We start from the raw sequence: 13,165 nt of genomic DNA, 5'->3' as shown, positions 1-13,165 counted from the left end.
GGAATGGGTGGGTAGGGAAGTGGGGGGCGCTATGGGGGACTTTTGGGATAGTATTGGAAATGTAATTGAGGAAAATATGTAATAAAAATATAAAAAATAAATAAATAAATAAATAAAAAAAAAGAAAGAAAACAAGATTTCACAGAGCCTAAAACACGGGAGGATAGAGGTAAGAAAAAACATCTCAGCTTGAATTAAAAAAAAAAAAAGACAAAATCACAGCAAACCACTGTTGTTAGATAACTTACCAGCCATCAAAACATATGCAGATATAAATCATAGTTCTCACATACAATGCTTGCAAAGGTTTAACGGGACCAAATCTCTCTCAAACAGTTGTTCATAGCATAACCTTAGTATGAATATTCTAGCAGCAACTTACCTGACAATATAACCAGGAGGACAAAATTGATCCAGTAATCTATTGCTTGATGTTTATTGTCAAAAATATTCAAAGGAAGGAGAAAAACAGTCTTCAAAATTGCTTCTGACATCTCAAACAGTGTACCAAAAAAAAAAAAATGCTAAAACAAACAAAACAATAATGGAACCCACCTAAATTCTATTATTCTATCAATAAATAGCCAGGAAGTAATGCAATCCCTTTATGAGACACTCAGACTAACAACCTTCAACCATATAAAACTGCAGCTTAAAACCTTGGGTAGCAGCACAGGAGGGGATTAAGTTTTCTGTCACCCAGAAATAACTATTAGTGTTAGCCAGGCATGGTGGAGCACATCTTTTACGCCAGCACGGAGGAGGCCGACACAGGTGGATCTCTGTGAATCTGAGGCCAGCCTCTTCAGCAGAGTGAATTCCAGGATAGCCAAGCTACCCACAGGGAAACCCTGTCTTAGAAAAAAAAAAACAACACACACACACACACACACAAAACCAACAACCAACCAAAAACCTGTTAGTGTTGATAGTACAGACTCTTGTATTTAAATAAGATAGAATTAGTTTGTGCCACAATGGTGACTGGAGGGTTGTGGGGTAGGCTACATGAGTGTACATAAGTCCATGTAGGTTCCTTCTTCCCCCTTTCCTGTCATCTCTGTTTTATCATTTGCATCTCTAAACAATGAACAGTTGTGTTCGGGGGAATTATCATTTCAGAATTGTTCAGTTGTGGTGGAAACAGGCAGCACAGTAAAGGCGTTTCACCAACACAATACAAAGAAAAATACAAAAATGATTAGCACAACCACTTAAAGTAATTCTAATATATTACATAGGCCATTATGAGTCCAGGTCCACATCTGGAATTTCTCGTTGGTTAGGTTACACAGTGAACTCTGCCACCATCCCTGGAGATGTGCTCTATATTGCTGGGCAGCCTCGATACAATCACACCGGCCAGGTTGTCATCTACAAGATGGAGGATGGGGACGTCAACATTCTGCAGACACTCAGTGGAGAGCAGGTAAACAGGACATGAGTCATTCTGTCATCTTTGCGTATTCTGGGTAACTTTCAACTAAAGGTGTTGGGCTTTTTTGTTTTTGTTTTTAAACCCAAATATTCAAAATCCATTGTGAAGAAGGCTATTTGATCCTTTGGAGGAGTGTGAAGTGGCAGCATCTTTGATGGCATAAGCATTTCTTCTGGCAGGAGGCAGAGGCAGATAAGGATAGCTAACAGATGTCTCATGGAGTTATGTTCAATATATATAAGAAATGTTAAGGTCTAAAACATCAAGAAGCGTAAAAGTGCCAACTGTGTTGGTGGTGCATTCAGAAAATAGAAGTTTTGGGTTAGGATTGGTTCAGGAAGGTCACATGAGATGAGCATTGCTGACTTGAAAAGGAGAGGAAGGATGTAGACAAGAAGTTCTTCAGTCTTTGAAAGACTAAACTGGGTCAAATTTGAAATACCCATCTCAAAACACCAGATCTGGCTGTAAGGAATGAGAAATTGTATGCACCATGTAAAACTGGAAAATTCTTTAAAATACCCTTAAATATTTAAAATTAGTTACGGAACTATACACACAATAGTCAAATGTCAATACGTATAGTGTTTTAGACTGAAAAATGTCTAACTATGCTATTCTGCAGTTAGTTTTGAATAGTAAATAGATTTTTGTCTATTTTCCCCCTTAGTTTCATGGGTTTCCCAAGCATGCCACAGTGAGAATTCATTAACTTCATCCCACCATCTGCAAGGATGTGGTAGGCAGGATCTGCTCAGGTTTTGGTAGGCAAGGCTGAGTGAGGTCTTCCTCCTCTGTGGGAATCCTGGATGCAGCCATTCTAACCTGTAGCCCAGGTATCAGGAGAGTCAGACTGGTCTACAGGCAGCCCTGTTGCTACAGGCTTGGGCCCTAGAGGACCAGTGTCCTTTATGATAGCACAGCCATAACTCACAGGGGCTCGGCAAAGAGCCACCACAGTCTGAGAAGCCCCATTAAGTACACAGAGTTCATTTCTAACTCCACCCAGTTAGAATGTCACATTCTAATTGAAGTTCTTTTCACCTACATCAGCATCACTCAGCAGCTCTGGGAGACTCTCCTCAGCGGACTCCAGGGGAATCTCAGAGGGGTCAGAGGTAGTCTCTCATATTCAGGTCAAAGCATTCTTATTAATTTAGCCGTATGTACTAACTTGTATTTACTAAACTCATTGTATCTCATAAACTCATCAACAATAAAATAGACCACTGGTAGAGCTCAAATGTGACATACAAAGAACCTAAAATGGTTAATTAATATTATGAAATTGAAAGAGAAGAGGTAAAAGAGATGGGAGTCAATGAGTGTAAGAGAAGCAGAATAGGAAAAAAAATGATATCCTGTTGTTGACAACTCAAGTCTGTTAGCATTCTGAAGACGTCTGTGAGCATAGGGGAATGTAAAACATGTGAACATTTTTATGCAAGTAAAAGAGAATGCAGATCATTTGCTTTAAAGCAATAACTTCTTTGAGACTGTTGAGATTCTGAAGAGAAAAAAAGACAATAAAATAAAATAAAATAAAAAAGGTTGCTCCAGGTTTAGAAGTTCAATCGTTCATGAAGTTGTGGTGATTTAAGAACATTATTATACTTCGACCTGTTCCCTGTGACAACACAAATTCTAATGACAGAAGCTGCTGGGGCTGAGATTGAAGAAGAGGGAAACTGGACGGGGGCAGCTCATGAGCTCACACTCAGCTCCAGAATACCACTGACACTAGGGATGGATGTCCAGCGGAGCGAGGACGCACAGAGTCATTTATTATTGTTATTATTATTATCATCATTATTAACTAGTTTAAATTTAAAAAGAAAATTGTAAGCCTTTCAAATGTCTGTGAAATGGTACCTTAGAGAATCACTGAAAGAACATTAAAAAAAAAAAATCCCTCCTCACATTTATGTCCAGCTTGGAGCCAAGAGCCAAGAGACAACCAGTGTGCAGTAGCAAAGTAGTGAGAGCATGGCAGAAGTATCTTCATCAAGACGAGGAGAACGCAAAGAAAGCACGGGTCTGCCCTTTGGGACAGGACATTGTTAAGGTGGTGAGAGGAGAGAAAGAGGCTCTCAGAGATAGAAAACTAGTGCTGTCTATGGTGAGCATGGTAGCTTAGACCTCTAATCCTAGTGGTCTGAGGTTGAGACAGGAGACTTGCCACAAGTCCAAGAACAGCCTGGGTTACAGAGGAAGACCTTGTCTCAATCCCTCACAGGCCACCAAAAAAAGTTATATGTGGCACAGATGCAGAATTATACACGCAGAGACAAAAATACACTTACACAGGAATATCTGTAAGAGAAACATGAAGAATGTGAAGTATTCAATGCAGGCCAAGACGTGAAAAGAGCTTTAAACATTTAGATAGTGTGATGCCAATTCTTTGCTAAAAGAAGTCATTTTCTTAGAAATGCTGTTCAAGAGGATCGCCCATGCAATCTTTTCCTATTTTTCTATCCCTCGTAGCTGTTGAACCACAACATAGTCACTTCAGAGTAAGCACTCTTTAGAGACCAAGATGCAGTATACTCTGCACTTTTGCAGAAGGACTTAGCTAGTTCCACGCATTTATTGCACCTTCCCACGTTACCGTATTTACACACTGATGACACCAGAATACCTCTGACAATCTCTTCTTTTTCACTGTAGTACTGGTCTGATGTGTGGAAAAGCAAAGACAGTAGCAATAGACGTAAAGGTAGTCATGTCTCTAACGTCTAGACTAAAATCTTTCGCCCTTTGTCCTTCTCAGAGTCAGGACCCTTCATCCTTCATCCTAGAGGAAACTTGGTTTGCACAATTATTTTTATAAGACACCAGCTTTGCCTTTGACACCAGCTCTCACGATCTCTTCTAGACCAGGATGATGACTAGACCCGCAGACTTCCGCTTCCGGGTGAGCTTCGGAGATCTCATGCCCGCTTGTTGTTTTGTATTCTAGATCGGATCCTACTTTGGTAGCGTCTTAACCACAATTGACATTGACAAAGATTCTTACACTGATCTGCTTCTCGTCGGGGCTCCCATGTTTATGGGGACAGAGAAAGAGGAACAGGGCAAGGTGTACGTGTACACTGTGAATCAGGTAATGACATCTGAGGTTGGTGAATCGAGAAAATGCCTTCCTTCCCCCAGTTCCACTAATGCTGCTCGAATGCATTGTGGGTAGAAAAAAAAAAAAAAAAAAGATCTAAGAAGTTTTGCTAGGCCCATTCGATTTCACAGTTTCAAAAGAAACATTTAGAATCCAAGTTAACTACTTTCAGACCTTAATTCTGTTTTGCTTCAACATATGAAATATGTTTTTTTTGTTTCTGTTCTTACTATAGAGTTTTGTTCTTTTTATTTTACCAGAATATGAAAGATAAGTAACAGAAATGCAAATAATGCTCATGTGGTAAATATTCTACTCATAACCTATTTATGAACTCCAGCCTGCATAGGTTGAGGAGCATCCATGGTTACCATGGCAAGAGTCAGAATCAACTTAGTAGCAGTGATACCAGGTCCTTCCTGGGAGACACAGTGGGTTTTGAAACTGGTAGCCAGGTGGAGAGAGATTTGTATTTCAGTCCTAATTTTAGACATCATTTGCTGTGTGAAGTAATTTTTACCTTACTAATTAAAAGGATAGTTGCAATTTACAGACAGGTCAGTGGCCAGGTTTGTGTTGTGTTTCTGTTTGCTTGTTTGTTTTGGTTTAATTTTTTTCTTGTATAGTAATTATTTTAAATCATAGACTGCATACCTTTCATCCTATCTTTTCCTTGGCTTTCTCCTGTGTGATTATTTGAGGAAAGAAACTGTGTTGTTTCTCTCTCTCTCTCTCTCTCTCTCTCTCTCTCTCTCTCTCTCTCTTCTCCAAGAAAAATATGTTCTCTCTTAGCAGTGTCTGTTTTCCTCCACTCCAGGCAGCCTTTGCTGTTTCAACAGAGTAAATTTTGTCATTCTCTTAGGTAGAGAATGAACAAAGAGTCTTAGCCAAGAAGCATGCTGTAGTGAAGCAGGGCCCCGGGCACACAATGGAGGACTTAATTTTTGCTTCTTTAGTAAGTCAGAAAACATGCAACTAATTATATCCATAGCTTCATCAAGAAGAGTCTGTTGGAATTCTCAGCATGTCTACTTCCCGAGGTTCCTTTGGCATTCCCACTTTTTTTTTTTTTCATATATCTTACAGGTCTGCTGTTGGTATGCAAATGGTTACTTCATAAGGTTGGCTAGACGTGCACTTAAAAAACAAACCTACGCCGCCCCGTAGCAGTGTGAGAAACTTTTAAGTATTCTGTTTATCTTCTCTCTAGACGAGGTTTGAATATCAAATGAGCCTGGAACCAATTAAGCAGACCTGCTGTTCATCCCTGAAGGATAATTCATGCACAAAAGAAAACAAGAATGAGCCCTGTGGGGCCCGTTTTGGAACAGCAGTTGCTGCTGTAAAAGACCTCAACGTGGATGGCTTTAATGACGTCGTGATTGGAGCTCCCCTGGAAGACGACCACGCAGGAGCTGTGTACATTTATCATGGCAGTGGCAAGACCATAAGGAAAGAGTATGCACAAGTAAGACACCAAGATTTCTTGAGGGCCTCAGCCTTCCATGCCAAGTGGGCTCACCTGTCTTACTCTTTAAAGCTTATAATTTACTTTTTAAATCTATTCTGACTCCTTTGGGAAACTACTTATGATTTTTTTCCTGTGTCTGTTCTTAGAAGACTTAGCTCGCAGTTAGACTCTTCTCTAGCTTCTTTTCTGTGACTATTAGTCTGCCTTCTTGGACCATATCACATGAAGGGGTAAAATAATAGTAAACAACGCCTGGTAATGGGGTGAGTTGACATCTACAGTGCTTTTAATCCTAAAGAGTAATAGGGTGATAATAGTGTGATTTAGTGTATAAAGGAGATTGTGGGTTTTTGTAGTCAGTGTCCATATTGTTTTTAAGCAAAATTACATTAAATTTATAATTATGAATTAATATTATGTATTTTCATCAAATGAATATGGGTTTCTGGGGCTTATGATTTTTTTCTCAAGTAATACTTCTTGGAAACATGTGAATTGTTAATTTGACCTGCCCAAGATTTCTTTTGTTCTTGTTTTAAATTTATTGGCATTTAGCAGTTCCACATTCATTGAACTAATCTATAAATTTAACTTCTTAGAACATGAGAAAAATATTCATTCACATAAATATTTACTGCACCATAAACACAAGAGAGTTTAGAGAAGTCATAGTGGAGAGTTTTTAAATAATCATAAGCAATGAGCTATTATGAATAAATATCTTAGATTTCAACACTTGCCTCAACACTCTCTAGTATCTAAACCATGAAGAGAGTACAGACATTAGCTTTTCCTTTTGAGATTTCAGTAGTCTCTTTTATTTCTGTAGTCAACAGAACTCTTAAAGCCTGTTCATGTAAAATTTTGTAATGACATTAATAGTGAACAAAATAGAAGGCTTCTATAAGTCACAACACTCCTGTCTGTTTGACAGATGATCTGTTTCTGTTAAAAGTCTTTGTAGGATTATAAACTTAACTGATGGCAGGAGAATTAGCCATTGGAGCATTAGTGAACCAGAAAGGGCACACAGAGAGGTTCCTTATATTTTGTTGCTTTGTTCTTCTAGTATGAATCCTGCACATTTAATAAATAGCATTTGAAGCAAAGAAAGATTTTTAATTGATTAGTGGAATTAATTGTCATAAGTGATGCAGTTTTTAACGTAGTGGGAAGTCAAGATGCGGTTCTAAATGAAATGAACAAGACAGTGTTGGAGTTAGGTTGTTTTCTTAGAGGGGTGTGCTTTGCCAGGGACAGATGCAGAGGCAATTCTCCATTTCCAGAAATGCAGCACGGCGCAGCACCAAGCAGCATCACCTCCATCAGGGCTAACTAGGCTCATATCTTCCGGTTTGCCTGCTGAAATATTATGGGGTGTTAGTCAAGGGGACACAGAATGCTTGCATGTCGCTTTTCCCTTATTTGACTTCTTCCTCTGTGTCACTTAAAAGGCATCAAGGAGGCAGAGAATACCCAGAGCTTAGGAAGGGTCTGTTAGTCCTGTCTCCTTGCCAGCAGGTTCTATAGGATATAATCTGCTCAGACAAACAGTAAGCTACGGAGCACAAAAAGATCACTTTCCATGTAAGGTGAAGTATGCAGGTGAGCTTTCAAGAACTCCAGCTTTACTATGCCTTCTTACATTAAGGCTGCCTTCAATGTGAGTGGAGATGGATCTTTTAGGACAATGGTTTGAACTGTCCTATGAAATCATCTGTTCTTCTTGCATCTATGGGATGTTTTCCAAGTTTCCAGTACTTTATGCATATCTGCTTATTAGAGTTAAAAATGGAGCAGAAATAGAGCCTGTTATTCAGATTTCTCTTGAGCATTAGACATTACATATTTGTCAATATATTATACTGACATTTTATATATATATATATATATATATATATATATATATATATATATATGCCTCTGTGTGTGTGTGTGTTTCCACTGACGGCCCTCTCAGTTCCCAGATCTTCTCTTTTCGCTTTATTCACTAATCCAAATTCTCAGATTCATTCAGAACTATTTTGAGTGAATTTTTCTGACATTCAACCTGTCTGTTGGGATTTTTCACAGCGCATTCCCTCAGGTGGGGATGGCAAGACGCTGAAATTTTTTGGCCAGTCTATCCACGGAGAGATGGATTTGAATGGCGATGGTCTGACTGACGTGACCATTGGAGGCCTTGGAGGAGCTGCCCTCTTCTGGTATGTATGTTAGGACATCTGCTTAAACTGGCACGATTCTCCATATAATTCCAGACCACACAATATGATTAGAACCCTTGACATATTAAATATCTATTTCCTCTCATAAAGTCCTGGCAAGATGCAAGTAATTCAATAGATTGAGGCATCAGTGAATCTTAAGAACAAAGAAGCTGGATAGGAATGGATAGAATGAAGTCTTCCTTTGGTTCTCAATTATGTACATGCAACTAAAACAGGTATTCTCTTTTGCATGGGTGGTATCTTTAGAAGATATGCAGAAATAAGAAAATATTCCTCTGAGTTGTGTTTAAGTTTTTAGAGATAATTTATTTTGTTAGTTTACCTGAACCACAAAAATGAATCTATGCCCTTTCATGGTCCAGGTCATAAGGACCAAGGCTTTGGCACTTGTGGAGGAGCAGTTGCAACAGGATACAGAAGGCAGACAGATGAGCAGGCACAACCAACGAGCAGATAGCAAGAGCGCAGTGATATGGAACAGCCACCCATACATCCATAAAGATACAGTTGGGAAAGACAGAGTGAGTAGGGTAGACATTAGTCAAAGCACTGTCCTACCTGGAGAATCCATATTGCCCAAAAGGAAACTAGATATGCCCAACATTGCTGGTGGGGAGTAAACTATCTAAAACTCACCAAGTGTGTGTCAAAAAGCATTTCAAAATCGTGGGATTGCCTTGCTTTTAAAGCATTTGGCTTCCCAAAACAGTTTAAAGGAGTAACGCAGAAATAAATATCCCTTTAAAAGTACGATCTTTAGGCCCACCAGAGCACTGTGTGCAATAACCATTTTCTAATATAACGAGAGGAGCTGGGGAGATGGCTCAGGCGGTAAGGCTTGCCCCACCGCATGAGGGCCCCAGTGTGGATTCCTTCCACTGTCAACGAAAGAAAAAGCTCTCACTTCAGAGGAGTTAAAGACTTATTTTGATTTATTTTGAAACAAATATGAGTCTTGGGAATTCAAGTCATTTAACTCTCCCCTAACAGAATGGGTTTCCATGTGGAAGCAGTTTTGTGGAATTTTACAGTAAGAGAACAAAGTCATAAATCCAGGTATCTCAGACTGGCAATTACAGCAAAGTGGAGAATCTCCCCTGTAGGCCTCAGATACCATCTGAGGACATGCTTAGCTTTTAGGTAGGCTTGAAGCTACCGGACCTCTTAGTTAGTAGATTCCCAAAATCTTTTAGTTACAGAACATGAGCTATGAAGCAGAGTTGAGCTAAAACTAGGCCAAATTAAGGTAATCAGGCTGTGGACTTGTAGGATGGCAGCTTTTCCACACCAGAGCAGCTCCCGTCAGTCAGTCTCTGCAGATACAGCTTCTTTCCAGGGACTCTCACTCACACCGCCCACGTTAAAGAAGGCGTGACAACATGCACCTGGTACCCCGGGCAGGAGAGGTGGGCAAACAAGAAGCCCTCTGTTCACAGGCCAAGCAGCCTAGCTGAATCAGTGACCTCTCCATCCAAAGAAAGACTGTCTTCAGACACAGAGCAACTGAAATTGATGAAGGAAGATCCTAACATCAACCGCTGCTCTCTGCGTGCATATGCGTACACACAAGGAGTGGGAAAAAAAAAAAACCAGAAAAGAAATGTAAAAAAAATAAATAAATACAACAATGATGTGTGCGTTTGCTGATATAGCAGACCGCCATTAAACTGTAAAGCTGGACGCTTTGGACAGTGGATGGTTCACACCCTAGGCACACAACGGGAACATTAAAGGTTTGATCATGCTACTTGAGACAGTACATAATTGAAAACATGATTGTTTTCTTCCTGGAGTGTTAAAGTAACTTGGAAGTTACGTGAAACAGCACACACTCTCAGTGTTTCAAACATCATTCTTCTCCCAAGAAACAAAAGCAAGGCCGTATCACCAAGAACAGAGAAGTGTTATAGTTTTAGGGAAAGCCGGGGGGTGGGGGGGTTGGGGGGGGAGGTGCTGGAGGGACAACTAGTTTTCTAGATGCCTTTGAACCATTTCCTCATTGGAAACTTAACTCACAGATCCCCCAAATACCATTTTGATTCCGAGCTCGCACCCGGCCACTTGGTCCAAGTCTTCTGTCTTTGAACTAAACATCTGAGATGGCTCTAAACAGCAGGGGTCTCCTAGGACATGAGATAAAATCTTTTCTCCGTCAAACAATCATTACAGAACAATAGTCATGAAAGCACATATAATATACAAAGCAGAGTGTCCTCTGATGCACCCACATTACCCTAGCAAGTTAAATGCAACAATGTGCGAGTAATCCCATTGTTTATGTGTTTGCAGGGCCAGAGATGTGGCTGTAGTTAAAGTGACCATGAATTTTGAACCCAACAAAGTGAATATTCAAAAGAAAAACTGCCGTGTGGAGGGCAAAGAAACAGTATGCATAAATGCTACAATGTGTTTTCATGTGAAATTGAAGTCTAAAGAAGACTCAGTTTACGAGGCTGGTAAGCATTATGGTTGTCGCGTGCACTTTGGGGCAGCGGAGACTTCATTGGCTCCAGGATGATGGCCTCTCCCAAGCATAATAAACTGCTCATGACATTTGCCCAGTGAGTGTGTCCACCCTTGAAACCACTCCTGCTCTAGGAGGAACAATAGTGGGAGCCTAGTCAACTCTGCAGCAGAAAATAGATATTTGAACACAATGATCTCAAAATTCCATGTTTTCCTGTGCTTCCCCATATGTTTATAAACACTCACAGATAGCATTTAAAAAAGAATCATTTCCCTTCTACTGCCCCCTCCTGGGAAAGGCTGGTATTATAGATGACTTGATGATTTCAAATGACAAACACCCCTCCCTGCCCCACCACCTCCCCAGCCTCAGCCCTGATCCCAATGTTCTTTTCCCACTGAGATCAGACTTCTATTTTTAGCCACATATGGGGGGTTATAGTTCGGTGGCGGGGGGTGGCGGTGGCGCTGGATGTATTGTGTCAACCTGTGTGTCCCCTCTGCCTGGTGTTCTGAGCTTTCTAAGACAGTCTTCATTGATGTTGAAATACGTTGGGGTCAAACTGTGAGGGCCATTGGCTACAGAAGAGTGGTTTACTCCACAAACAAAATACAAAGGCAATAAGGAAACTCACTAATCATTAAGATTAAATTGTCTTAAGTTTCTCTGGTTGTGCCTCTCTGATAGTCTTTTGACTCAAAGGCAAATGAAATGCAGAGATAGCCATAAAGCCTTAGGCTTTCGTATGCAACACTATTTTATATTTTTTAATAAAGCACTTAAAGGAGATTTGTTGTCCTCTTATAAAGAAAAAGGACTCACTCACATTCTTTACTGTGGCTTGCTTATTTTATGGACTTTCCTAGTGTTTTGGGCATAATCTAATTGACGCATTTCCTACAAGATGGTAAAAAATGGTCATTGTTTATTTTCTTTTCTATTGAAATTAATTTGAAGTCAATCAGTATTCCAGGCAGTTTTCCAGTATCTCTAAACTATAAAAATTATTTAAAACAAAAATTGAGTAAATGAAGACTTAGTTAATAAATCAGAGTTCACATGTATGTCTATGTGAGTGTGCGTGTGCATAAATATATTACACATAATTATAACGTAAATGTTGAGTGCATGGTTAAGTCTGAGAGCCATTCTATAGACTCCCTTGAGGTTATGCCCATGAGAGCTTCTATCTCTTTATGGTAGCAATGTAGGTCTTCTTTGTGTAGGATCTCCTAGTAACTCACTTGCTCGAGCTTTTGCTAGCTAGTTTGACACAGTAGATCAGGTGAGTGTCTATCAGTTTTCCTTTCCTCTTCGTAGATCTGCAGTACCGTGTCACCCTTGATTCGCTGAGGCAGATATCACGGAGCTTTTTTTCTGGAACTCAGGAAAGGAGGATTCAAAGAAACATCACCGTTCGAGAATCAGAATGCATCAGGCACTCCTTCTACATGTTGGCAAGTAAATCCTGTGTTACAGCTGCCTTCCGCCAATGTGCAAGTGTCACGTGCACGCTGCCTTCCGCTGACGTGCGAGTGTAGTGTGCACGCATGGGAAGTCGTCCCTTCTCTTTGGTTATTAAGAACAAGAACCAAGAACCGATGAGTTAGGACTTGTATAAAATTTGATGAGCATCAGACACATTTGGCTGCAGGCTGCTGACGGTGACTGCAGCCTTGTGTACAAGGTCAGCATGTCTGCTCTGTCCAAGGACCAATGACAAAAGAAATCGCCTAGTTTCAAATGTTACAAGATCTCTTTGCCTTATATTGGCTATTTTACCATTTTGTCTGGAGCTGAATGGGTTACAGCTTGTATCCCTGCGTCCCTGAGTTCTGTACTACTGGGGGAGGGGGGAGAATTCATTTAGTCTCAGAGGATCAGAATAAACTAAAAATTGTCATAGGGTTACTGAGGCAGTTCACAGCAGTATGTATGTATAAAGATCATTGTTTTTGACATGACAGGTTATGGTTCTTACTGAAATGGAATATACTAATCACATTCCCATCGTTTCCATATTATCATGCACTGGAAAATTCCATAGGTTTAGATATACATGAGTGAAGTACTCATCTGCAGAGTTTGCCCTTCTTAAAGTGAGCCACTTTCCCAGAAGTATTGGAAACTGATGACTGGCACCAGGTCTCAAGAGAATCAACGTTTTTGCCACATAGCTTAGGTGGTATATCCAGGCAGGGGAGATATCAGGTCCCTCTTGGGAGCTCGAGAGAGTTCCCTGTCATAGTCTAGTGCCTCCACTTTCCCTATAACCCTTGTCAAACAGGTATACCTGTCAAACATGGCATACCACTTCAGTGCAGCAAGGGCTGGCTGAAGGATGATGTCAGGTTAGGTTCACGATGAGAATGTTCCGGTATGCCACAGCGGCAGAGGGATGCCACAACAGAGTCATAGCATCCAGTGAATATGACAGCAGTGACAA

The 13,165-nt window shown here is 40.3% G+C and overlaps 1 protein-coding gene across 1 annotated transcript in view; it reads left to right on the top strand.

Annotated features, from left to right (window-relative positions):
- The window catches only part of Itga1 (integrin subunit alpha 1), a 152,292-nt gene that overhangs the window by 105,640 nt on the left and 33,487 nt on the right, over positions 1-13,165 (top strand). The window contains exons 12-17 of the mRNA XM_021179797.2: positions 1,287-1,429; positions 4,401-4,544; positions 5,764-6,021; positions 8,098-8,228; positions 10,542-10,708; positions 12,040-12,176. Coding sequence (XP_021035456.1) covers positions 1,287-1,429; positions 4,401-4,544; positions 5,764-6,021; positions 8,098-8,228; positions 10,542-10,708; positions 12,040-12,176 — 980 coding nt within the window. The remainder of the gene's footprint in view (positions 1-1,286; positions 1,430-4,400; positions 4,545-5,763; positions 6,022-8,097; positions 8,229-10,541; positions 10,709-12,039; positions 12,177-13,165) is intronic.

This window comes from Mus caroli, chromosome 13, assembly GCF_900094665.2.
Source record: "Mus caroli chromosome 13, CAROLI_EIJ_v1.1, whole genome shotgun sequence".
Lineage (NCBI taxonomy): Eukaryota > Metazoa > Chordata > Mammalia > Rodentia > Muridae > Mus > Mus caroli.
The sequence above is the reverse complement of the archived record's forward strand: the minus strand, read 5'-3'. Positions and strand labels throughout refer to the sequence as shown.